General features: G+C 30.6%; 4 protein-coding genes across 4 annotated transcripts; 2 read left to right on the top strand and 2 right to left on the bottom strand.

Annotated features, from left to right (window-relative positions):
- Window positions 1-1275: 1275 nt before the first annotated feature.
- Window positions 1276-2532, bottom strand: OCT59_011699 (uncharacterized protein; the record flags this gene model as incomplete). Its single annotated transcript, XM_025328971.1, has 1 exon — window positions 1276-2532. One exon carries the CDS (start codon window positions 2530-2532, stop codon window positions 1276-1278), a length of 1257 nt encoding a protein of 418 aa, XP_025164471.1.
- A 4927-nt stretch (window positions 2533-7459) lies between these two features.
- On the top strand, window positions 7460-8408 carry OCT59_011698 (uncharacterized protein; the record flags this gene model as incomplete). Its single annotated transcript, XM_025308274.2, has 4 exons — window positions 7460-7685; window positions 7759-7943; window positions 7999-8169; window positions 8256-8408. 4 exons carry the CDS (start codon window positions 7460-7462, stop codon window positions 8406-8408), a joined length of 735 nt encoding a protein of 244 aa, XP_025164472.2.
- Window positions 8409-19273: 10865 nt separating this feature from the next.
- Window positions 19274-19839, top strand: OCT59_011697 (uncharacterized protein; the record flags this gene model as incomplete). Its single annotated transcript, XM_066133948.1, has 2 exons — window positions 19274-19706; window positions 19784-19839. The coding sequence occupies 2 exons, from the start codon at window positions 19274-19276 to the stop codon at window positions 19837-19839; spliced, it is 489 nt and encodes a 162-aa protein (XP_065989261.1).
- A 5937-nt stretch (window positions 19840-25776) lies between these two features.
- On the bottom strand, window positions 25777-26784 carry OCT59_011696 (uncharacterized protein; the record flags this gene model as incomplete). Its single annotated transcript, XM_066133947.1, has 4 exons — window positions 25777-25814; window positions 25902-25940; window positions 26012-26110; window positions 26343-26784. The coding sequence occupies 4 exons, from the start codon at window positions 26782-26784 to the stop codon at window positions 25777-25779; spliced, it is 618 nt and encodes a 205-aa protein (XP_065989260.1).
- Window positions 26785-27911: the final 1127 nt, after the last annotated feature.

Here is a 27911-nt window from a genome sequence, read left to right as displayed (position 1 = left end):
AAACCGAATTTTTTTTTAATTTTTTCAATTATTTTTTAATTTTATTTCCTTTATAATATTCTATATTAATTATATTAATGTTTTTATACATATATTTTCTATATATAAATGTATTTAATATATTTCTTCTTTTAGGCTTAATCGGTGTTCAGATCGATGATCGATGTTGCGGTGCTACAGTGTTTTCCGAATTTTATTTTTAATAATTTTTTTCTTATTATTTTTACTAATTTTTTTTCGAAATTTTTTTTTCTTTTCATTCTTATGCCTCTTAAGTTTGGATCAGTGATCGGAATTTATTCAAATGATTATGTTTTGTAAGTTATAGAATAAGTATAGAAAAAACATAAAAAAACAATATTAAGAAGGTTTATTTGTTTAAATTAAAAATAATATAGATAATTTTTTTTAATACTTATAATTTGTAAAATTATTGTACACAATAATGTATGCAAACAGAGTAAATTTTAAATTGTTTACTAGTTTATCCGAGACCATAATCTTTTACCATAAAGGAAAACGTATAAATTATTAGATTAAACAACACTTAGTAATTTATCCCATGCTTACAAAAATGGTATAAACTAATCAATTTCCTTCATGAAAATACAGATACTTTCTTATTTCGCTTCCTTTTTTTCTTTCAAAATTGAAAAAAATTATTCTTCATAAAAATGACACGCCACGAGGTAAAACACGACTCTTCACTTCATAGACCAGAGGACCCCGAGCAATACTAAATAGGTAACGAAATAAACGCGTAGGATATGTCAAAATAGCCATGAAAATCTTTCCTTTTTTAGATAATTTCCAATAATGTTGGTCAGAATTTTATTACTTATTGTAGTAGGTGACTGACATTATCATAATTCCGGCCCTGAAAAAAATGCGTAGAGCTAATAGTAAATTTTTGCTCCTTTTTTAAGTATGGATAAAGGTATATGTAGATCGCTAGACAAAAAATAAATGGCTTGGGTTGACTGGTTAGCATAATTAGTATACCATTATTTCAGTAATTGCAAAATTTAAGGTAAAATTTCGCAATGAAACTTGAGTATTAGTTTTTTTAATACATTTATATCATTCACACAAAACTGTACATTCAATGAATATAATGGTTAGGGCTAAACAGAAATTAAAATGAACCAACAAAAGGGAACAAAGCTATTGTAGAATGCGTACTCAAATATTTTATGCGTGATAAGTATATAATGTAAATTACTCAAAGAAAGTATTGAATATTAACAAAAATTATTTTTTTATTATTTATAAAAACTATCTAGAAGGTTTATTTAATGAAGCCAAAATTAATTCTAATTTAGAATTCAGAGAAGTTTGTGCTTCCTGCATAGCTTCAAGTTTAGAATCTATGGAAGATTTAACTAAATGAATTTCAGATTGAAGATAAGATTTAAGATCTATTTTAAGAGCACTGACTTTAGCTTCAATTAAAGACTCAATTTGAGTTTGAGCCTGCATGACCTCAAGAATTTGAGCAGTTTGTAACATGCTATTTTGTTTGCATTGAGGAATAGGTTTTGGAGAAGTTTCAGGACCAAGTTGTCGCAGGAAGGTTGTACCATCTTCCAGCAGTTTGTCTAAGACTTTTAGGTAGGCATCTTTCATATAGGTTGAAAATGCCTGTGGTTCTAACACCTTGGAATGATTCTTTCGCAATGCTTGAATACAAGAATGGTAGACTTCTTCTTCGATGAGTTGAATGCGCCTTTCCTGGTTTACAAGTAGCCGTTTTAACAGTTTGAAAAATCCTATATGCACACCTTGATCTTGATAGGTTTCTTCACCATTCCAATTCCCTGGGACGTACAAAGAAGGCTCATAGATGCAAATGGTGGTTGATTTTACAATGAATGCCGGAAAGCATTTCTGAAATGTTCCATTGAGTAAAACTGGAATGATACCATGATCTTCTTGCTTGTAATCATACCGAATATGCAAAAAGGCCAGTTCTGTTAACACATGGTGAAACTCCTTTTCCTTCAGATTGTGATTAACGACCTCACGTAATGCCTCCTTGATGCTGTCGATCCCATCAAATTGTTTTAAAGCTTTTTGATAGGCACTTTTGAGTGACTGATAATAGCTCTGGTAATATGAAGTTTCTATATAGCGTCCCAGTACTTCTGATCCACATAAAATAACTCTATCTACAGACTCTGAGTGATTCGGCAATAAACAAAGCTGACTGGACAGTACGTCATCAGCCTTGGCTGTATTCATCAAAGTGGTTTGAAACGCTAAAGTATTATATCCGCTTACCGTGCAGTCAGAATAAATATGGAAACGTAAACTGGACAACCATTGAATCAAATTCCGGGAAACCCCAGCGTCAGCTCGACCAACAGAGGGATTGTCATAGGCATACACCAGGAAAAGGCTGGGCGATTCTCGACACAGATCCCAGTCCCGAAATCTTTCTAAGATCTCTTTAAAGAGACCAGCGACCAACTCATGTTTTCTCTGTATTTGAGTTTTAGGCAGTTGAAAAGCTGAGAAAGAGGTAGGGGGCATTTGAGACTCTTGAACTTCCTTTAAATAGATAGGCTGATAATGAAGAGTAACCTCAAAGTTAAGCGTAAGAGATTAGAGGAAGCTAAGTAGAAGTAGCATGAGTAAAGAAGGTTAAATTTGATCATTGTTAAAAACAGTTACAAATAATTACTAGGAGTTCTTTTACAGAAAAGGTAAAATTTCCAAACACACCTTAAAACTTTTTTGATGTAAGAGTATTTTGTTAATAGGTTTATTATCCTACTGACAAAAGTTCATTTATTACACCGATATTTTATAAAATTTTTGAATATGCGTATTACCATTTTGATTATTATGAATACATATTTTGATTCAGCCTCAATGTATCAAATAAAATACAAAGTACACATTTTTCTGAAAAAAAAAAAAAACTAGTAACATAAAATAACAAAGAATTTCTTTTAATTCTATTATTTCTATAAATAACGTCATTCTTTTCCACATAATTGGAAATAAAAAAATGGAAGTTAAAATAAAGTTTTCTTAATTATCAATATATGTATATACACATTATTACAAGTTTCTGTATATAATGTATGGCTTGACAAAAGTGTGCATCATTTCGCGACCTGTTTTAGGCGCATAAATCTGCATAAATGTGCCTGAATGCGGCTGGTGCGGCAGTTAACAGCAGGAATTACTTGCTTTGGAAAATTAAAATCACTTGAAACTTTTAGTATAGATCTACAATTAATTTATTTTACAAATTTAGGAATTTACTATGGCAAACATTTCTATGCCAAAAAGTCTGCTAGTTTCAGCCGTCCCCCGCTGTAGTTGCAGTCAGGTGATTGTTACACAAGCAGATCAGCAATAAATTTCATCTTTACCGAATTTTTTAGAAAATAAAAAATGAATTTGATAATTAAAGTAAAAAGATAAATTTAGAATAATTCGTCCATTATTCATCTGCAATTTATATTCGTCTAAAATTGTTTAGAATTTGCCTCATGTATATATTTCATTTAGATACTCTAAAGATAAAAATTCTGCCTTATATACTAATTGATTTATATCTTAAACGAAATTTCTTGTTGCTTAATTTTATTAATTTAACTTGCCAAAATAAATTATACTCCACGATAGTTCTTGAACATCTGTTTTCATAAATATAAATGTCAAGTTTATCAGATAGAAACCGGATATTTTTTTTATTTATTCATTTATCTGGACAATGTTTTTTATCCGGATCAAAACATCAAATAAAATTCTATTCGATTTTTTAGGCTATACTAGAGACTTATTTAAATAAAAATAAAAAAAAGTCTTAATTTCAGTAAATAAATAAATAGAAAAATAAAATTCTATTTAACATATGAAAAGAAGGCATACCTAATACATGAAATGTCTACATTAAGAATACAAAATTATTTTTACAGTAAAATAAAAAAATTGGATTGCTAAACTATAACAGATAATGACGTGCAGAATTACGAATGATAAATCACGTGACAATCGGACATGGGTTACACTAAAGTCTTAATTCTGGCCGGAATTATAAGCTTGGCCAGAGTTACCGCCGATCACTGATTATTATTATAATAATCAAATGATTTATATGTTAAATTTGTGGTCATCGGAAATTTTCCTTTCACAAATTTAATGTTGCACGATCGATTAGAAACGATTAATCGAAATCGAAAATCGAATTTTAGAATCAAAATTTGAGAAACGATTAATCGCGATTAATCGATTCTAAAATTGATTCTAATTATGGAAATCGATTCCAATCCCCTAGATAAGTTATTATGGCAAGAATGATTATTCTAAGATTTAGATGATCATCATTATCAACCAGAATAAGATAGGCTTTTTTTGGCGCAAGTATGGAATCATCTATCTATGCTTGATCGACCGAAATAGGAAAATTGAATGAGTCAAATCTTGCATGAAATTTGTGATACGAAAAAAGGTATATCCAAATTTTTCATGTGTAAATATAGACAAACAAGTAAAAAATAATAATATCTAATTTGTGAACGAATACTAAATTTTATTATTTCAAATACTTATTATATTTTTATATCTAGTCTGATCACCGCTCCGAAAAGTAATTAATTTCAAACTTTAATTCCAAATTTTTTTATAGCAAAAATGATTCCCTGTCGTGCTTTGAATATGTGTTAGTTGAGAAATTTATTTATAGCAAGAATGAACCATGTAACAATTTCACATAAATTATGCTATTCTTTTTGTAGCTCATTGTGGTTAAGGATTATAAGCTTTTATGGGAAGAATCAGTATAAAGTAGGCGATAGAACCCTATTTATGGAAATAAGCATACCACTATACTGTATTCCTCCGAAATTAAGCACTACCGGAAAATAAAGCGCCCTGACCAGAATTATGATTTTGACCTAAATTATGTTTATTCTGGCCGGAATTATATGCAAAAAGAGGTGCTTAATTTCGGAGAAATATGTTACTTTGATGATGATATTAATTGATCACATTTCTTTATTATCTCGTAAATTGTTTGAAAACTGCTGATTATATATTGATCTTGTTTATTATACTTAATATTATTTGTATTTTCCTACGTAAAGAATGGTTGATGCAAATAGTTCTTGAAAATATATATATTTATTTATTTGTATTATTTATTTCATGGGTAATTCCCTGGAGCGTGTCACTCATTAAATATTAACTATTTTAAACTTAACTATTTTAAACTAAAATTAGTAATTTCCCGGCTATCTATATGAGGCCGGGAAATATCTAAACGATGATTCCCAGTCATTTATAAACTCAGCTAATCACTCGCAATTTTTAAAAATTAGTATGAAGGTGATCATGAGTGCGACAGGGGATTAATTTCGTAATTTCTGGGTCAAAAAATTTATAAATCATAATTAACCGCACAACTTATAAATTAATCTCAGAAGATCATTAATTTGTGAATATTCACGCCTACTTATGAAATGAATGAAAATTTATTTAGTGTAATAATTTTATATACTTTCTCTTAAAAAACATATATATATAATAAAAAATAAAATAAATATGCATATAGAGAGAGATTTAATGACGCATTCTGTTTATCAATATAGCAATCGTTTGAGTTTAATAAAATATATTAATAATTTTTTTAATGCTGTATTCTTGTTATAATTGTCCATAACGCTCTAATGGTATTAAATATTAATAAAACTTAGTTTTTCAATCATGATTGTTTAAATTTGGGATACCATCAATTTGTCGTAATAAATCACAAATCTACGTCCTCTGAGTATAATAATTGATAATTGAAAATCAAATAATGTATTACACTAGGATCCAGAAATATATATATAAGGGTCAGGTGGCGAAAAATTTTTTTACTATGAGCTGTACGCAGGGACTTTTCATATGAGTAGTACGCATAATTGACACCTGATATTGAAAATCCTACAAAAATACGCAAATAAATTAAGTTCATATTAATTATTGACCTTTATACATCAGCAGTTATATTTTTTATAGAGTTTATGTAATGTCTATAACCCTATATATACCCAATATAAATTTTTTATATAAATTTTTATAAGTCTATAATACGTATATATTTTTTATTTGGTTTTTATTTAGCTATAAAAATTTTATAAATATTTTATTTAAAATTTATATAAATATAAATCTATTTAAATATAAATTTATATATAATTTATGGTCAAGTACACATTACGCAATTATTAAAAGTAAAATTATATAGATATAGAATTATATAAATATAACTTTACATGTAAATTATAGTCAAATAAATATTATGCAAGTATTTCATATACTAATTATATAAATATAAAAATTTAATACATATTTCATATAAAATTTTTGTATAAATTTTTATAGGTTTAAAAAATATTCATATATCTTTTGATTTTCAAATTTGTTTCATAATTGAATTTGTGACTTGTCAATGATTATAATAACTTGTTGAGTGATCAAATGTTTTAAAGCAAATATTACATGTCCACATTATTGAAAATTAAAAGAACCTTTAATTAAATTTGATAATATAAATAGTGTACTATTAATTTTATAAAAGTAATAAAATCATGTTAAATGATCAAGAAAAAACATTTAACGCACTTATACTATAAAATCATTATTAATGGCCATTTATAGTAATGAATCAGCCCATAGATAACTTAAACTAAAAAGGGTAACAAATTTTATAGCGAGGTCAGTATATTTTCTATAATGATATCATATCATTTTATACTGTATAAATAGTTTATTTTAGTAAAAATAAACTTTTTTACTTTTTCGTCTCCTTTTTATATCTATTTTTTTTCATTTTTTCGTCTCCTTTCCATATCTTCTCTATTTTTTTTCATTATTTTCGTCTCCTTTCTCTCCTTTCCATATCTCCTTTTTATATCTCTTTTTTTTTCATTATTTTCGTCTCCTTTCCATATCTCCTTTCCATATCTCCCAATCTTTTCATTATTTTTTTATTTAGTAATAGTATAAATAAACTTAAACTTTCTAAAATAGTATAAATAGGAATAAACTTTTTATCCTTTTACTTTTACTTTTGCCTTTACTTTCTCGTTTTCTTTTTAATTTTCATATTCCCTGTTATTTACTTTATCTTTCATTATTTATTTTATTATTCCTTTGTTAATTTTTTTAAACCATAAGGAATCTTAGATCAAATTCAAAGCGTAAAGTGAAAGATCAACAAGACATTGAAACTGTAAATACTATTGAATAATATTTGTCATTTGTATATTTTACAGTACATGTATTTTTTTTTATTTAGATTATTGATAAATTTGAAACAAATACGAACTCTGCATTAAACAATGAAAAGAAAAAACGGAAAACTCATACACAGAAAGTTAACAAGCCACTAGTTTCAAAATTTACAATCAATAACACATTGACTAGCGATGATACATCTAAGCCATCTAATTTGAAAACTATGCTTAATACTAATGATAATTCTCCCACTCCAAAATTTGTGCTTGATATATCATCATTGACCGATGATATAATTAGTATTACAGATGATAATCTATTGAAAGATTCATCTGAACCACAATTACCAATTACAGTTGAAGATAGAAACGTAAATGCTCCCTATTTACCATTGGTTGACATTGACCAAAATCAAATTCATACTGGTGTTACCAATCAAAATATTAATGGTATGTTTCAAAACTAATATAATTAATAATTAATATATACTAATTTTTTTAATAATTTAAATATTCAATATAGTTATTGAAGATCAAATAAAGAGACTTTTTGACCTTCATGAAAAGATGTTTGATCAAACCATGATTATGTTTCAGAAACAAGAAAAGTCTATGAGCCAAATTCAAACACAAATCAAACAAATTAGATCTATAACTGAAAAATTGGAAAGTAATATAGAAGGAAAGAAAAAGTCTGAGTGGTGGGAGGTATGCATATTTGTAAAATACTTTTTATATCTATTTTTAATTTTTATTTATATAGCAATATGTGGAAGATGGAGTTAAGGAAATAATAAATGATTGCTTATATCAGAAGGAAGAATCCCTTTCATTACATATAAAAAGACATTTAACGGTAATGGCTCCTGAGAAAATGCAAAAATATGAACAACCAACTAAATGGAACATCTTGTGGCGGAGAATTGAGGAAAAGGTAAATTTAAATGGTTTATTAGTAATTTTTTTTTTATTTATTCATATTATGCTAATAATTGTGCAATTATATGAATAATTGTTTAGGTTGGTTCATATTGCTGTTCATATCGTGGAAGTTTATTCGGAACAATACGTCGACATACATGGTCATGTTTAAAAGGTCAATTAGATAAAGTGGATACATCTACTAGCCAAACAGAACTTGCTATATGGAAATCAAGTGATAAAGTCCGGTAGTGGTACAAAAATCTTGAAACCTCCGATGAAGATAATGAGTCGCTACTTTATCAAATTGTTACAAAAGTGTTTGGTAAAAGTGCAACTAAAAATAACACTTTTGTAATTAAGGCATGTGTTCAAAATATGCTGGATCCTGAACATCCAAAGATTGAAATGGATGAAGACTATATTATTTCAAAATTAATTAAATATGCAGTAAGTACAATGTAAATTCAATATTAATTATCGTATATAATATTTTTTATTAATGTCACGGGAATTTTTTATATAGTTATTCTTATATGATTTATTTTTTTATAGTATATTTTATTTATTTATTTATTTATTTATATTTAGTTTATTTTATTTTTATTTGATATAGTTTATTTATATAGTATAGTTTATTTTATTTATATAGTTTATTTATACAATTTATATATATAGTTTATAGGAAATGTGGCGTATGGCTTGGTGGGAATCAATTATGGCTGTGATGGGCGATTCGTACAATGGACAATTTGACCGGAAAACGAGTTGTACTTTGGACGATTTGAATAACGGGCGAGTTGGCCAAAGCACTAATCGTCCCAAATTTTGAATAATATTTAAGGGAAGAAATTCCGCTGAGGTTTCGGGGAAGTGATTTTTCGATTATTAACACTTAGATAGAACCTTGGGAATATTACAGAGCGCCGGCAGAGGCAGTAATATTAGGAAATTCTTTTGTAATTGTTAATAAAGAACCCGCCGATCACTCCAATTTTATACATTTCGTTATTGTTTTTATTGTCAATTTTATTTCCGATTGTTATACATTCAATAAATATACATTGTTTATAAATCTATTGCTAATTGTTGATAAACCCTACCCATTTCCTCACGATTTATTGCCGATTACTGCCTATTGTTAGTCAAATTCTATAAATTAACCCGTATATATTTCTGTTACTGCCCTCCCGAACTACACAAATCGGTGGTAACAACTTGGTGCTCCTTATAAGGATCGGCCCTTACTATTTTGTATGGTCGATTACGAGATATTATTTACGCAGAACCGAATACATAACCGTTGGCATCGCCTTTATAACCGAATAGATCAAGTTACCTTTTATCATCGCGACCCATCGTGTATCCGTTGCCATCCGCCTCTACCCAATACATTACAATTTGACCATTTCTGGAACTGGTATTCCGTTGAGAATCCAGCTATCGAATACACACGAAATACCCAACAGGCTCTGATAAACCTTGACGCCTCCCTAACTGTTGTAGAAACTTGGGAAGCCATTTACTCGATTGTTTTTAGTATCCGGTATTCTATTGAGCCTCGACCCTACACTCAATTACGACAAGAGTTATATAACGCGTATATCCTTACCGATACTTTTCGAAAGGATCCCTTTGAAGAATTATACCAAATTAGCGAAGCAAACGCATCAACCGACTCCGATAGTTCCACCGGAAGTTTTGATATCCCCAACAATTTTCATCCCTTACTTCACGGATTATTAAACCAGGGACCGGCGACCCCAGGACTATTATTTACTGACGAATACTTACACATCGAAAGTCTTTTCAGGGAAGAACCAGTAGGATTATTATTTCTTGACGAAGATTTAAACTTAAACCGATTATTCCCTGAGCCGGAACCAGTTGGGCTATTATTCGCTGACGAAGACTTACATCTCAACCAGCTATTCGAAGAACCAGAAGTACCCGGAATGGCCGCCCTTGGTGGAGGATTCAATCCTAATATCTTGTTGAACGCCCTAAATAATTTAACGAACGCTCTTGGCGCTGGAGGAAACAATTGGGCGAATGTTAATAATGCCGTAAACGCATTAAACGCTACTCTTACCGCCAATAATAATGCGATGCATAACCGAGGAACACAAGCTGCACAAGTTCCGACCTTCTACGGAGGAAATCAAGACCCAATCGCCTGGTTAAACGAATTTAATTTAGCTTGCGCGGCCAATGGATGGAATAACGTTCGTAAACTCCAAGTCGTTCCAGCGTATTTAAAAGGAGCTGCCGCCGTATGGTATCAGACGGTAGTTGGGAATCCTATCAACGCCTGGGACGGTGCTGCCAATAATAATACGTTCGAACATGTTTTTAAACAAAGGTTTCGAACGCCCGCTTTAGTCGAATTATGGTCAACAGAACTCGATCAACGACAGCAGCAACCCGGAGAATCTGTGGATCAATATGCGTCCTCAGTACAGGAACTATACCAACGAATTAATGATGGAGCGTTTGCTTACCCGGACAATATTCAAGCGCGGAAATTTATCTCCGGATTGCTACCCGAACTATATGTAGCCGTTAAGCCTTTTGCTGATCAGACATTACAGGCAGCTATCGATAGAGCTCGTGCATGTGAACTCACTTTGAGGGAAGGAAAGAAGAAGCCGAGTAATTATGCAACTACCGTCCAATCAGAAACGACCGAGTTAGCAAAGATTGTCTCCACCCTCGTTACGCAAGTTGGTGAATTGACCAGGAAGGTCGAAACACAACCCAATCGATATCGACCTCCACGAAATAACGATCCTAATCCTCGAGATAATGTAAATAACCGAAATGTAATTCCTGGCAACCCTTCGGTTACTTGCTATGCTTGCGGACAGCCCGGACATATCAGTCGACGATGTCCGAATAGAGGAACAAATACCATTAACGATAAAGCGGCCATAGATCCAAATACACTTCAGACTTTAATACAACAGTTAGCAGCGCAAAATCAGCTCGGAGCTACCAGTCAGTCTTTAAACTAGAAGGTGCATCCTTTGAGGGTAAGGGTGCGAAACCGGAACAAAACCCCTCATTTTGTACGTTGTTCGAAGCGTATCCTGCTGAAAGAAATCGACCGGTCACGAGGAGTCATCCTTATGCAAAGACCAAAGAAGAGAAAGAAGATCCCCCTATTACGACTGATGTTGCTGTTGAACCGACCGTAAGAATGGAAGAAATTCGACCAACAGGGAGTACCGAATCTGTGCAAGGGAATGTACAAAGAATAGTCCAACCTACCATCTCCACAGTTCAACCTACTCCAATCCGACTGAAGAAAAAAATGGTAGCCCGAAAGAGGCCACTACAAAAACCTCAACCATCTATTGCAGCCCACATTCAACCGTATAATATTGTTGCCGATTTGCAACAGCAACGAGCGAATATTTCGTTCAGACAGTTGTTCCAGATTTCGCCTAAATTACGAAGTGACGTCGGAAAGAGTATACGAAAACCGGGTACCCGAACAACTAAGTTAGCTGCCCAATTTTCCGATCAAGATAATCCGAATGCGACGGCCTTATATTGTGACGCTAAAGTAAAAGGACAAGAGATCCCTTTGATTCTCGATAGCGGGGCAGCTGGAAGCATTGTTTCATGCCGACTATTAAATGACCTTGGAATAGCTATCGATCGGCCTTCGACCACTTTGATGATTAACGTTAACGGAGAACGAAAACGGCCTTTAGGAGAAGTACTTAACTTTCCCATTACTATTAAAGGAGTGACCATCCCAGTTGATGTGGTGGTCACCGACGCTATGACCTATAGTGCGATTGTTGGAAACGATTGGTTATCGAAAGTAAAAGCTAATATTGATTATGAAACTGCCAACATGCTCATCCACTGGGAAGGAAAAGACATTGAAGTTCCGATCGAATATTTAGAAATACCAATGGAAAGACGGAGGAAACAAGAGGAGACAAATCGAAAAGGAGAAGAAGAGGAGGAAGATATGAGCGAAGAAGAAGAGGAGACAGAGGAAGAATACGAGGAAGAAGACCTTGACGAAAAAGTATTCTGTCATTTTAAAGTAAAACAAAGGCCTTCCCCGCGCATCGAACAGAATTTTTCGCTCCAATTGACCTGCCGATTTCAAGAAGTTGTAATCAACGGAATTTACCCCAAGGAAAATTTTGTATTAACCAAAGGAGGAGTCTATTTAGACAAGTCTTTCTATCTATGGACCTATTTCGCTCGACTAAATGAACAGTTTCAAAGAAAGCCACCCAAACGAGCGACCTGGACATATGACTGGAAAGGGCCTACCGCCCGATGTTGGTGTGGTGACCGATTAGTTTCACCAAGCGATTCCTGCTCCCGATGTTATGAAGAATTAACTAACTACATTACTGTACAACGGTTATCGCCAAGAATCGTCGCAGAAATCAGTTCCGATTTCGAGAACCGAAATCTGGATCCTGACAATTTAGTACAAGATGCAATGCCGAGCGAAGTACAGTTAGAAGAAGTAGTTGACGTCGCTAATGAACATGATCGACAACTCTGTTTCTATTGCAAAAAGAAAGATCCTGACGAATGGAAACGCCAGAACGAGGTCCCTTTACACTTCGGACATGCCGAACTCACTCAAGAATGGGACGCCAAATTATTTGAGTTACCAATGGGAGATTTGACGAAGGAACAGAAAACGAACCTTGTAGACCTTCTGCAACAGTACCAACATTTGTTTGCGTGGGATGCAACTCAGTTAGGTCGGACTGATCTTGTGCAACATACGATTGACGTCGGAAACGCTACTCCCATTAAAAAACGATGGTATCGAACCTCAAGAATGGAAAGAGATTTATCGCTGGTGAAATTGACCGAATGTTGCAACAAAATTTGATTGAAAAGTCGCGAGGACCCTGGGCTTTTCTGGTAGTTTTGGTTCGTAAGAAGAATGGAAAGCTTCGATTTTGTGTTGACTATCGTCCGTTAAACAAAGTGACCAAACGGGACGAATATCCTTTACCACGCATCGATGACATGTTGGATTCGCTTGGAGGATCCGCCTGGTTTACCTCGTTGGACCTGGCCAGCGGTTATTGGCAGGTAGAAATGAACCCTAAGGATAGGGAAAAGACCGCCTTCATTACCCAGTTCGGCACTTTCCAATTTACTGTAATGCCGTTTGGGCTATGTAACGCACCCGCTACTTTCCAACGTCTGATGGATGAGGTGCTTCGCTGATGAACTATGGAAATTCGTCGTTGTATATTTGGACGATTTGAATATCTATTCCCGAACGTTTGACGAACACCTCCAGCATTTACGAAAAATATTCGACCGGTTGAGGGATGCAGGGCTTAAATTAAATCCCGAAAAGTGCAAGTTTGCTTCTACCGAATTAGCTTTCCTTGGACATGTTATCAGCAAGGATGGAATCCGTACTGATCCTGGAAAAATTAGTAAAGTCAAGGACTTCCCGCGACCAACGAACTTGACGCAATTACGCGGATTTTTAGGATTAGCCTCGTACTACCGACGATTTATTAAAGATTTTTCAAAAATCGCCAATCCGCTAAATAAACTATTGAAAAAGAACGTCCCGTTTAATTGGACCAATGCGCAACAACAGGCGTTTGAATATTTGAAGAACTGTCTCATTTCTTCTCCCATTCTTACGTATCCTCAATGGAACCGACCTTTTATTCTGTTTACCGACGCGTCTACGTTTGCCTTGGGAGCTGTGTTATCGCAAAAGGATGAAGACGGTAACGAACGGGTTGTTGCGTATGCTAGTCGCTCCTTACTACCCGCTGAAAAGAACTACACTGCTACTGAACTGGAATGTTTGGCCGCTGTTTGGGCCATTGGAAAATTTCATTATTATCTGCACGGAAGCCACTTTTCGCTTATTACTGACCACTCTGCGCTTTGTCATCTATTTAATATGACGACTCCAAACGGAAGATTGGCCCGTTGGGTCATGAAACTACAATCGTACGATTTTGATACTATTCATCACGCCAGAAAAAGACACTCTAACGTAGATAGCTTATCGCGCATCTGATAGAAGTAAAATCTTTTTCCAAACAATACCCGGGACACACGCATTTTTTGATTTTGATTTTCGGATTACCCTATTGATTTAACCCAGCCATGGATACGGATACATACTACCGATTGATACGATACTTGGATGACTTAACGCTACCTGCAGACTTCGATACTACTCAATTAAGGAATTTTAAGAATAAAGCCCGCAGTTATATAATAAAGAATGGCATATTATACCGACGAAATATAAGAAATCCTCAACGACCGATGCGAGTGATCAAAAAGAATGAAATGGAAATAATATTGCGTGGCTTCCATGATGATCCACTCGCTGGACATTTTGGATTCAATGAAACTTTTCGCGCAATAAAGGAAAAGTATTTTTGGCCCCAGATGGGCGACGACATCAAAGCTTATGTACAAGCATGTGATACTTGTCAAAGAAGGAAGCGGCCGATCAAAACCGAACCTCTTCACCCTATTAAAGTGGGTCAACCTTTCGACCGGATTGGGATGGACATCGTGGGACCCCTACCATTGACCAAGAAAGGCAATCAGTATATTGTAGTAGCCACCGAATATCTGACAAAGTGGCCAGAAGCACGTGCTCTTCCGGACGCAAAGGCTACTTCGGTAGTCTCGTTTTTCTACGAAGATATTGTTTGCCGCCACGGGTGCCCCAAGGAATTGTTAACCGACCAAGGGACACACTTCGTTAACGAGATGCTCGATTCGTTGTGTAAACGCCTTGGTATAACGCACCGATTGTCTGTTGCCTATCATCCACAGACGAATGGTCTCGTAGAAAGGTTTAATCGGACCCTTTGTGAACTTTTAGCGAAATATTGTATAGAAAGAAAAGATGATTGGGATTTATTCATCCCTTCGGCTTTGTTTGCCTATCGAACCATGCGTCAAAACATTACCCGTTATGAACCTTTTTACCTCACCTATGGGCGAGACGCAGTATTGCCGATCGAACTGGAAGTTCCAACTTATCCTTTTGAGGATAGATCCGATCGAGGCTTTGAAGATTTATATTTCCGACGATTAGGTCAGCTAGCCGGAAACTTGATTGATGATCGACAGCAAGCAAATGAGAATATTCAACATGCGCAAAAACGGCAAGTAGAACGACATAACAAACAAATTAAGGAACACCGGTACCAAATTGGTGAAAAGGTCCTATTACGCAACTTTAGAGCCAAGAAACTTGACTCAAAGTGGCATGGCCCTTATTACATTCATGATGTGAGACCAAACGGAACTTACAAGTTAAGGACCTTAGAGGGAAAACTTCGGAAAAAAGTTGTCCACGCAGACCAGATTCGCTCATATTATGAAAGAACGATTACTAATTAATAGCGTGAGAAGAGACCAGCCAAAAGACATTTAAATAGCCGTGACTCTTCAAAGGACGAAAAATGACAGTTATCATGGAAACCTTCTCCGAAAAGTTCAAAGGACAACTGAAGGCTCTCTTACAATTGTGGTTAGAGGAAAAAGGGGAGTATGAAGAGTTTCACATCACCCCAACGAATTTGTTGCTTTCTGATGCCGAAAGAATCGTTTCTATTGATTTTAAGACGATTCTAGACTACGATGAACAAAGCGAAATCGTGCATCGTTGTAAGATAGACCTTCATCACCTGACAAATTACGAGTATCAAAGACCGAATTATCTTGGAGGGAACGAAGATGAACTATTGAGGAAATTAACCCGAATGATACGACAGACCACCTTCCGACAGAAAAGCGTTCACGAAAGATTAGAGGTCTATTATTATTTAGGCGAGCTCTTGTCTCTTCGAGGATGGACGAAGAAGGACTATGGAATCCTTCAAGAACAAGTTGGACAACGATTCGCTAAAGATGTTAAGAAAACTTCTCGGAGAGTTTACGAACTCTTCGCGATAAGAGGAGTCCAATGTCTGACTAAAGTCGCCTACATTTGCCCGACGCGTTTAACTAAAATGAGTGAAGGAGACTTTTATGACGAATTATTACCGGAAGCTCGACGAATAATGCGCGAAACCTTGTAAAAGGTTCGCAGGGGCTCACCCTTCTTCAGGGGGTAATGTCACGGGAATTTTTTATATAGTTATTCTTATATGATTTATTTTTTTATAGTATATTTTATTTATTTATTTATTTATTTATATTTAGTTTATTTTATTTTTATTTGATATAGTTTATTTATATAGTATAGTTTATTTTATTTATATAGTTTATTTATACAATTTATATATATAGTTTATAGGAAATGTGGCGTATGGCTTGGTGGGAATCAATTATGGCTGTGATGGGTGATTCGTACAATGGACGATTTGACCGGAAAACGAGTTGTACTTTGGACGATTTGAATAACGGGCGAGTTGGCCAAAGCACTAATCGTCCCAAATTTTGAATAATATTTAAGGGAAGAAATTCCGCTGAGGTTTCGGGGAAGTGATTTTTCGATTATTAACACTTAGATAGAACCTTGGGAATATTACAGAGCGCCGGCAGAGGCAGTAATATTAGGAAATTCTTTTGTAATTGTTAATAAAGAACCCGCCGATCACTCCAATTTTATACATTTCGTTATTGTTTTTATTGTCAATTTTATTTCCGATTGTTATACATTCAATAAATATACATTGTTTATAAATCTATTGCTAATTGTTGATAAACCCTACCCATTTCCTCACGATTTATTGCCGATTACTGCCTATTGTTAGTCAAATTCTATAAATTAACCCGTATATATTTCTGTTACTGCCCTCCCGAACTACACAAATCGGTGGTAACATTAATATGATATTTTTTATAGGATGATGAAAGTAATAATAATGATTCTATTTCAGTATCATCAGATGATTACTAGTTAGTCATAAAATGTAATAGCTATAGAAAGACGTAATATTGCATACTATTTAAAGTAAATAATAATAAATTCGCAATTTACAATTTATAATATTAACTATTTAAAAAATACATAAAATTTATTTGAATCTAAATAAAAAATTTATATAAATTCCATATAAATCAATTTTACACGTAAAATCAGATCCATGTGAATTCCACGTTGGGTCCTTAAAACTACATAGAATAGCGTATGTAGATTTTACATATATTTTTTCACATAAATCTACATAGAATACAACTCCCGATGTATTATTTATAAAATCAAATATTAATATGAAAAATAAAATTTGTCCTATTTTACCATTTTTAAATAATATTTTTCAAAATAGTCAAAATTATACTTTCCAATCCTTAGAATTTCCTTCAATTAATACTGAAGATTACAATGCGGTTAGCTAAATAAGTACGTACAGTTAATATATTAATATATATAAAATCAACTAAATTTAAGCCAAAATTCGCAAATTAATTTTTTACATATAAAAATTTTTATAAAAATACGCAATCTTGATGACATAACTATGGATGAAATCTTAAATTGTGCGCAAACCATCCGTCTAACTCCATTATAATGGTGACGCATCTGTGTACCCTACCCTGTATATATATTTCTGGGCCCTATCACACTAAGTGTTACTGCATCATATGAAGACCCGGGTAATTTGGTACGGCTTAAATTTTATTGTTAGTGAAACTAGTCATTAACTTTTAAATATGGAAATTATATCATTTATAGATCTTTGAGTAATATAAATTTCATTTTTTCCTTTAAAATATTAGTATGCATTTCTTTGATGTTACATTGAAAAGTTAGAAATTAATTTATTCACATTAAAAGTTTTCTTGTATGATTCAATATATGGTTGAATAGTATTACTTGCGTCAACACTGTTTTATTTTTCCATAAGAAGCTAACAACTTATACAAATTGAGATGTCTATCAAGATGAATCACAAAAAAATTCATTCTTTCTATAAATGTAGTTAATCTATTTCAGTTAATAATGAAATAAATCTCGGTAAGAATGGGAGTCCTAAACAAGTTTCATTTGTCGATCCTATCAATCATGCTTATATACTCTACATTTGTTGCGATTTTTTTAATAAATTTTCAGTAGAAAACATACAAATAATATATTTAAGCTATGAATCAATTGAATGAAAAAGAAATAAAATACAAAAAGTGTATTCGATGCAAACAAGTAGATTCAGAAACAAAATTTTGTGAGACGTGTTTTTCAAAATATTGTGAGAAAAAATATGGAAAATGTTTTGAATGCAAGCAAGTAAATACACAGAAAGAATGGTGTCAAATTTGTAATTCAAAAAGATTTCAACAAAATTTTGGTAATTGGACTAGTGGTAATGATGACATTGATAAGTTAATTCAAAATACTCAATTAACAGCGAGAAATCGTTATCAAGTATTAGAATGGATACCTTATGATAGATTTTATAATATTAAATATGTTGCAAAAGGAGGATTTGGTAAAGTATATAGTGCAATTTGGAAAGACGGCTTTATTTTACTTTGGGATAAGTATAAAAATCAACTGCAAAGATATGCAAAAGTACAAGTAGCTCTTAAAAGTTTAAATGAATCGCAAAATATTACATTAGAATTTATTAGTGAAGTATGATAATATAATTTAACTTATTAATAATTTTGATTATTTTTAATTTATTAATTTATTAACCAATTTTTTAAAAAATAATTAGATTACATCATACCTTAAAATTCATGAAAATGAGTATATACGAAATGTTATTAAATGTCATGGAATATCTCAAGATCCCATTACAAAGGAATATATTATAGTTACGAATTATGCTAGAAATGGAAATTTACAAAGTGCTTTGAAATTGAAAAGATATAAAATTTATAATACGAGTGAAGAGGCTTTGTTGAGATTGTGGATAAATAAACTCTATATTTTATCTGATATTTCAAGTGGACTTAATGGAATTCATGACAAAGAACTAATTCATCGAGATTTACATGTTGGAAATATAGTATCTGACAAAATAAGCTGTATAACTGATATGGGATTGTGTAAACCGGCAAATTATGATGAATTAGAAGATAAGAAGTATGGTGTTTTACCTTATATGGCTCCTGAAATTTTAAGAGGAGGAAATTATACCCAAGCTTCTGATATTTATAGTTTGGGTATAATTATGTATTTAATAATTTCAGGATTGCCTCCATATTATAATGTTGCTCAGGATGAATTTTTAGCACTAAATATCTGTCAGGGATTAAGACCTAAATTCGATACCACCAAAGTACCTCAATTAATTGTGTACTTATTTAAAAGATGTTTAGATGCAAATCCATTAAACCGCCCACGAGCAAAAGAATTAGCAAGGATTTTTCGTCAATGGATTAAAGAGATTAGAAGTCATAAGAAAAGTAAATCAGAATTAGTTGAACAAATTGAAGAACTTAATAATAGTTTATCGGCTACTAGTAATCCACCTTTGACAAATAAAATGATACATTCAGAGGATAGTACTTATAAAAGTAGAGCACTTAAGTTTAATAATCTTCCCGAACCAAAGAATTCTGATGATTATTATGAATCAAGTGATAACATAATCAAGTATTCAGGTATTAAACAATTTAATTTAAACAAATTTTTTATTTGTTAACATATTATTTATATTAATTACTTAATTCTTTTACAGAGTATTTTCTAAAATTCAGTAATGACGATTGTTTAGAATGTGCAATTACTGATTAAATTTACGAATACAAGTTAAAAATCATAGAATAATTAAGATGCATTTTGATTTATTTATATACTTTTTTCGTTTTTGATATTAAATGATATTATATGTGATTGAAAACACACATGGTTTTCGTTCAACACCGGTCATAGTTTATTATATGATTTGCTTATTTTATTTTTATTTTGTTTTATTATTATTTTTTTTATGCTCCTGATAATTACAGTATATAGCAAGTATATAGTTTATGTTTAACACTAATTATAGTGTATCATGAAACTTTTTTTATTTTATTTATTTCTTATTTTATTTTATTTCTTATCCTTATTTTATTTTATTTATTTTTTTCATGCTCTTGATAATTACAGTACACGACAAGCATCTAGTTTATGTTTAACGCTAATTATAGATTTCTTTACATAAATAAAATCAGTTTGTAATTGAACAATGAAATTTGTTGCTCCCAAATTTCTTGATTGATTGATTGATTGGTTTCAGCAGTCCATGATTGAATTTAAAATTGATTGGCCACCGTTGCACAAGCATCCAAAGATACTACTTACAGTATTTGGCTCGTCTGAAGCTATTAGTGACAGTGAGAACTCGGAAAATACTATCAGAAATAAATAAATTAAACAACATAAAAAACATAACGAAAAAGGGTAAGACACTCGTATGACTGAAAATAATTAGCAACTTTATTGAACCTACTGAGTTTCCTCTAGTAAAAATTACAAATAATACTATCGCCTCAATTACCATTACCCAAGATCCACAATGTCGTCAAGGTCTTGACGATTCTATTCATAACCCTAATATGATTATCGAAACTATAGGGTCATGTGATCAAGGTAAACAAATTTTACACTGCATAAAATAAAAATTTTATAAATCGCATGATGTGGTGCCGGTCACCAGTTCTAGAAATAAGTGTAATACCGTAGTTTTCAATTTTACATTATATATATATATATTTTTTAATAAACTCACTAAATATAATAAATTTATAAATATGAAAATGAAAATATTGTTCAATTACAGACTGATTTATTTATCTTAATTATATAAGGAAAAATTATGATTCACTATGATTAGTCAGCGTTGTACATACATCCATTTATCAAAATAAAATTTCCAATGATAAAATATCTCTCGTAAAAATAACTTATACAGTTAATTACGAATGAATTAAATCTCTTTGTATTTCAATCTTTGTATTATGATCAAATTAGATGATCATAAAATGATTTTGCTAAACTTAATAAAAAAAAAAGTTGTAGATTTCGAACAATATATTTGTACCCAAAAATAAACAACCCTATAATAAAATACTCGATATATTATCATAATTTTCATAATAATCGTCAGAATTTTTTGGTTCAGAAAGATTATTAAAATTAAGTAATTTACTTGTATAAATATCTTTAGAACACAGTTCATTTGTTAAAGATAAATTAGTAGAAACTGTTGAGCTATTATTAATTTTTTCTGATTCCTCAATTTGTTTAATTAATTCTGTTTTAGTTGATTCTGTTTTTTCCCTATTATGTCGCTTAAATTCATCTAACCATTCATGAAAAATTTTTGAAAGATCCTTCACATCTGGTCGATTTAGTGGATTTGCATCTAAACACCTTTTAATTAAATGCAAAATTAATTGAGGTACATTAATACTAAATCTCGGTCTCAACCCTTCACAGATCTTCAATGCTAAATATTCATTATGTTCAATTCCATTATATGGAGGTATTCCTGAAATTACTTCATACATAATTATACCAAAACTATAAATGTCGGATTCTTTAGTGTAAGGTTGTCCCCTTAAAATTTCAGGAGCTACATAAGGTAAAACACCATACACACTATTATCCGTAATATTAAATTCCTTGTAATTTGTTGGTTTACATAATCCCATGTCAGTTATGTAAGCTATTTTTTTAAAGACTAATATATTTCCAACATGTAAATTTCGATGAAGTATTTCTTTTTCATGAATTTTCTTAAGTCCATTTACAATATCTAGCAAAGCAATAATCCTACGTCTCAGTTTTAAATCAAAAGGCTGTTTTCTATTATATGGCGCTTTACGTTTAAAATAATTTTGTAATTTTCCAGCATACGTCAAAACTATAATATAATCTTTAGTGTCTGGGTCTTGACTTATTCCATAATATCCAATGTATTGATTTGGTAGAATTAATTCAACATGTGGTATAATCTAAATTATTAAATAAATTACTGGTGAATTAACAAATAAAAATAAACATAAAAAATTTTCACAATAATTAATTTATACCTCATTAATAAAATCCAATGTGATATTCTGTGAATTATTTAAACTTTTAAGAGCCACATGTTTATTTGAACCACGCCTTTCCCAACTATTTTTACTCAGATTCCAATGTGATATATGTCCGTCCTTCCAAATTGCGCTATATACTTTACCAAATCCTCCTTTTGCAACATATTTAATATTATAAAATCTATCATAAGGTATCCACTCTAATAATTGAAATTTATCTTTTGCTAACAACTGACAGTTCTGAATAAATTTATCAACGTCATCATTGCCACTAGTCCAATTACTAAAATTTTGTTGAAATCTTTTTGAATTACAAGCTCGACACCAAAGCCGTCCAGTATTTATTTGTTGACATTCTACACACCATCCATGTTTATTTTCTTCTTCGTTTGATTGATCCATAATACGAATAGTATTAGTAATTAATCAAAATAATTCTGCTATGCTTTTATAAAAATTTATGTGATCCATGTGATCGACAAAATCCAATAAATGAATACGTGATGATCATTATCAATCGGCTTTTTTTGGCAAGTATGGAATCATTTATCTATTTAATTTATGCTTTATCGGCTAAAATAGGAGAATTTTTATGGAAAGAATGAGTTTCTATTAATTATTAATCGATAAGACTATTCATGAATTTTATAGGAAGTTTGTGGTACGAAAAAAAGTATATCTTATGTTTTTGACCAAAAAATCATATTCCCTATATGATCACGGAATTTATGTGTCATGCAATAATTTTGCAATAAAGCGCCAACCCTAAGGGACACAAGGGACATTATACTTACTATCCGTCCAGTACGTGACATTGCATAATTATTAATTTGTAAAACTAAATTTAAATCAATACGAATGAATATTAAAGATTATTATTTTAATATTTATTATATTTTTATATGTTCAAAAAAAAATGTAAGGTTATTCTAACTTTCAAATTCCGAATTTGAAATTCGTATGATTAACAAAATTGATTATGAAACTTTTATAGCAAAAAAGGTCCTATTGTGCTAATCAAGTATCAAATATAATGTGAATATTTTATGCCAGCCGTTCTTTCTATATTTGTTAATCGAGAAAATTATTTATAGCAAGAATGAACCATGTAACAATTTCACATAAATTATGCTATTCTTTTTGTAGCTACGTTGTGGTTAAGAATTATCAGCTTTTATGGAAAGAATCAGAATGAAGAATAAGATGCAGGCGATAGATCATAGAACCCTGTTTATGGAAATAAAGAAATACAATTCCTCTGAAATTAAGTACCATCAATCAAGCTTGAAATTAACTTTAATATTATGAATTAGGATTAAATCATATTTAAAATCTTGATTATCATTATATTATTATTTGTTTTTTTTTCTACATAAGGGATAGTTATGTCAACTGAAATCAAGAGAATAATTTTAAAATCCTTATATTAACAATTGCGTTAAAAGAATAATTTTTATTATCCCACGGTTTTTACTAATCAATTTCTGTGACTTTTTTTACTGATATTTTCACGGAACATGTTTATATCACATAATAAATTACACTTTTATTATTAAACTTATTATTATACTATTGAAGATAAAAAATGATATTATATTATTTGCATTTATACATAAAGAATTATAAAATCGAAACTATTTTTGTATGTAAAAAGAAACATTTGAAAAGGTACAATTTTGAAATATAGGCATTTCATTTCCTAAGGAATTTGGAGACAAAGAAATTTTTTGAAGAGGAACACATGATTTTGTAATTCAACATTATCATTAATTGAATTATCTTGTGAGGATGAATTATTTTGTTTAGAAGATAATTTATCATCAGTAATATTAATTAATGTCTTTAAAGTATTTAGTTGTTGCCTAACACTCAATAAAAAAAAAATAAATATAGTTATCTAAATAACAATTTCAACAAAATTCTATTAACTTTTCCAAATATATAATTTTTAAGTATATTATAAAACTTTAAAAGAAATTGTTACTAGAATTAAATATTGTTAATATAGTATTACTGTATATGGTAAGTATAATAATAACTGGTCCACAAATTTAGGACATAACAATAGTTGGAAAAGTTCATAAAATGCTTATAAAAAGTTCATTTTTTGACACCAAACACAATACCAACTTGTTTTTTGCTCCTTTACTTTCGGTTTGAGCCTTTTGTCATGGATAGTTGATAAGAAGAAAACTATTATAGGCCTTTTGCAAGAGTTCTACTTGCCAACAACCCTATAAAAATTTTTATCCGAATATTTCCATTATTTCTCCGTGTCTTCCGTAAAAATTCCGTGAAAATGATACATTCACGGATATCCATGTTAGCGAGATGAAAATTTCCATGATTTAAGGCTATAAATTCCATTAAAATGATACATTTACGGAGAAAATATGTAAAGATAAAACACGGATCAGATTTTTTACAGGTCAAATGACAAGCGTTCTTTACCATATAAATATAAAGGGCTTTGCGCACCACGCTGTTTCTGCGGTAAACTATAAGTTTTGAACGAGGACCGACAACGTTTTCTCGATTTCGGCTATACTTGGATTGTTTCTGGGCTTCGTGTTTCTAAGGCTTCTTGAGAATTTTTTCAGTTATGTGGCGCAGTACAAATTTTACATGTGCTTGGAACAAATTCGGAAGTTTTGGATTGTCGTCAGCACCGCGGTGATGGTATGATCGATAACGATTACGTAATTTTTGAACCACATTTAGTTCGCACAAATAGATTACATCATCTTTTTTTTTGTAGCCATCCTTTGCGTTAATAGTGTTTGTTTTTTGTTTTAGATTCTATATGTAGGGTGGCGTCTGGTATTTATTTTCGTTTAGAAGGTTACAAATATCCTAGGGTTTTTATGTGATCTTGCTTTTCCTCCCGAATTTGTGACTTTCTTTCTTTAATATAATTTTTTTTTTGGGTTATTTGTAATGGTTAAAGGTGACTGGTAGGGGCCAAAGTTCGCTCGGAATGGAGAGATTCGTTATTGTATAATTTCAAGTATTTCTATGTTCACTATATAACTTGTTCTCATACATTATTTACTTAATAAAGAAATGCGTTTAGCTGAGTTGTTTACTTTAAAAAAAAGATAAATAAATTTATGAGTTACTAGTTCTTTTATGTGAATTCGACCTTAATGGATAAATTAAAAAATATCATCAGTAAAGCTGTAATATAGTAATTATGGACAACTGAACATTTTATTCCATTTTGCAATATAATTTAATTTTTTTAATTAGAAACAAATTATTAATTTTATTACTCTACATTTTAGTTTTAAAAAGTTTTTGTTTAATTAATGAATTGAGTAAATATAAGATAACTGAATAAAAATACATAAAAGTTAAACAATGAGACCAGTATAATTTAAAATTTTATCTAACAATATTTCTATTCCTTCTCCTATTCTTCCATTTTATCATTATAACTACTCAAAAGTTGCAATTCACTAATTATTAAATGAAAAGCAAAATAAAAAAAGAAAAAATAACCTCTTCTTTAAACTATAATAAAGTTTAAATTTATCACCTTTCTACGAAGATTAATGATAATTAAATTTTTAAACCATAATGGTGAAAATATAATTAGAAAAAAAATTCTACAATAACTAATAGATATAGCAAAATGGTTATAGTCGGTCTAAATTTTTTCTTTGCCTTTAGATTGGCTATCCTGGTCTAAAAAACGAACAAATAAAATAAGTATATTCTACATATATATAATAGCTTTGTTTTCTATTTATATTTAAGACCATTTTTACTAACGTTCAGTTGAGACTTGAGAAATATCAATTTGTAGAGATTCTATTTAATGAATAATAAATTAATTAATATGTACTATTTTTTAATTTTTTGAATACTTTTTTAATAAATACCTGAAGAAATCATATCATCATTTTTTTCGTAAGAATAATCAGAATTATCTGGTTCAGCACCAATTCTTAATTGTAAATTATCAATTTGTAAGGATTCTGCTTAATGAATGAATTATTATTAGTATAGTTATCATTAATTTGGAATATTCTTTTAAAAATACCTGAAGATTCCATGCTAATCATATTATCATAACGAACATCAGGATTTTTTTGGTTTTAAAAGATCATTAATATTCAATTTAGAAATATCAATTTGTAAAGATGCTATTTATAAATAAAAATATATTAGCATTTTTTACAATTAATTCAATTATTCTTTAATATATAATACCTAAAGATTTCAAGCTAATTATATTATCATTTTGCTCATAATAATCATCAGTATTTTTTGGTTTGGAAAGATTATTAAAATTAAGTAATTTACTTGTATAAATAGCTTTTGAATGCATTGTATATGATAACCCTAAACTGATTGAAGGTGTACTGTTCACTGGTAAATTATTATTTATTTCTTCTGCTTCTATAATTTGCTTTCCTAATTCTGTTTGATTATTAAACACTTCGCAACACCATTGCGCCAAAATTTCTTTAATTTCTTTTGCTGTTGGACGATTTAATTGATTTGCATCTAAACATCTTTTAATTAAATTTACAATTAATTGTGGTACTATAATATTAAACCTTGGCCTAAGTCCTTGGCAAATTCTTATTGCCAAAATATTGTCATGACATACATCATGATATGGAGGTAACCCACAAATTACTTCGTACATAATTATACCAAAACTATAAATATCAGAAGCTTTGGTATAATTGTGCTTTTGTAAGGTTTCAGGCGCCATATAACATAATACGCCATAGACATTATTTTTTATATTTTCTGATGCAGGTCTACATAATCCCATATCAGTTATATACATCCTATTTTCATTCATCAGTATATTGCCAGCATGTAAATCCCGATGGATTAAGTCATTTTGATGAATACTTTCAAGCCCAGATACAATGTCATATAAATTCTTTATTTTATTATACCACCCAATTTTATTGTAATTTGTATTTAAACATGTTCGTAAACTTCCATTCTTTGCATATTCTAAAATCATTATATAATTTTTTGTTTTGGGATCTTGAGTTATTCCATAGAACTTAATAATATTATGTGAATAATTTATTTTATGATGCAATATAATCTATAATTAAAAATGAAGATTATTAACAAATCGAAATTTTCAAGTTTAAAAATTACAAATCATTTATACCTCATTCAAAAATTCTAATGTAATATTTTTTGAATCATTCAAAGTTTTCAAGGCCACAACCCCTTCCATAATCCAATTTGCTCTGTACACTATGCCAAATCCACCTTTTGCAATGAATTCAATATCATCAAATCTATCGTAAGGTATCCATTTTATTGAATAAGCAGTATGTGATAGCTGAGTATGAATGAATTTATCAATATCATTATTTCCACTAGTACAATTTTGGGAATTTTGTTGAAAACGTATTGACATACACGTTACATTACATTTTTCACATATATCATTCAAGACTACCATATAGTTCTTGGTTTCTGGATCTTGAGTTATCCCATAAACTCTACTATGAGATACCGCAATCTACAATGTATTAAAGTTAGAAATATTAGTAAAATAAAATTTCAAATATGTTTTTTAAAACAAATGGCAATTTTTTTCACAAAATGGCACAGTACAGTATGGTTAATTTATATTATGATTCACAAAATGGAATATTATTATACCTTCTTTTTAAATTCTACAAATTCTAATGTAATGCTTGATGGATTATTCAAAATTTTCAGAATTACAAACATATTTTGACCTTTTCTTTCCCAATTTTCATCATTCCGTTCATTCATGCATCCATCAATCCAATT

This window comes from Rhizophagus irregularis, chromosome 2 (assembly GCF_026210795.1).
Source record: "Rhizophagus irregularis chromosome 2, complete sequence".
NCBI lineage: Eukaryota > Fungi > Glomeromycota > Glomeromycetes > Glomerales > Glomeraceae > Rhizophagus > Rhizophagus irregularis.
Note: the sequence above shows the minus strand (reverse complement) of the source record. Positions and strands in the feature narration are given on the sequence as shown.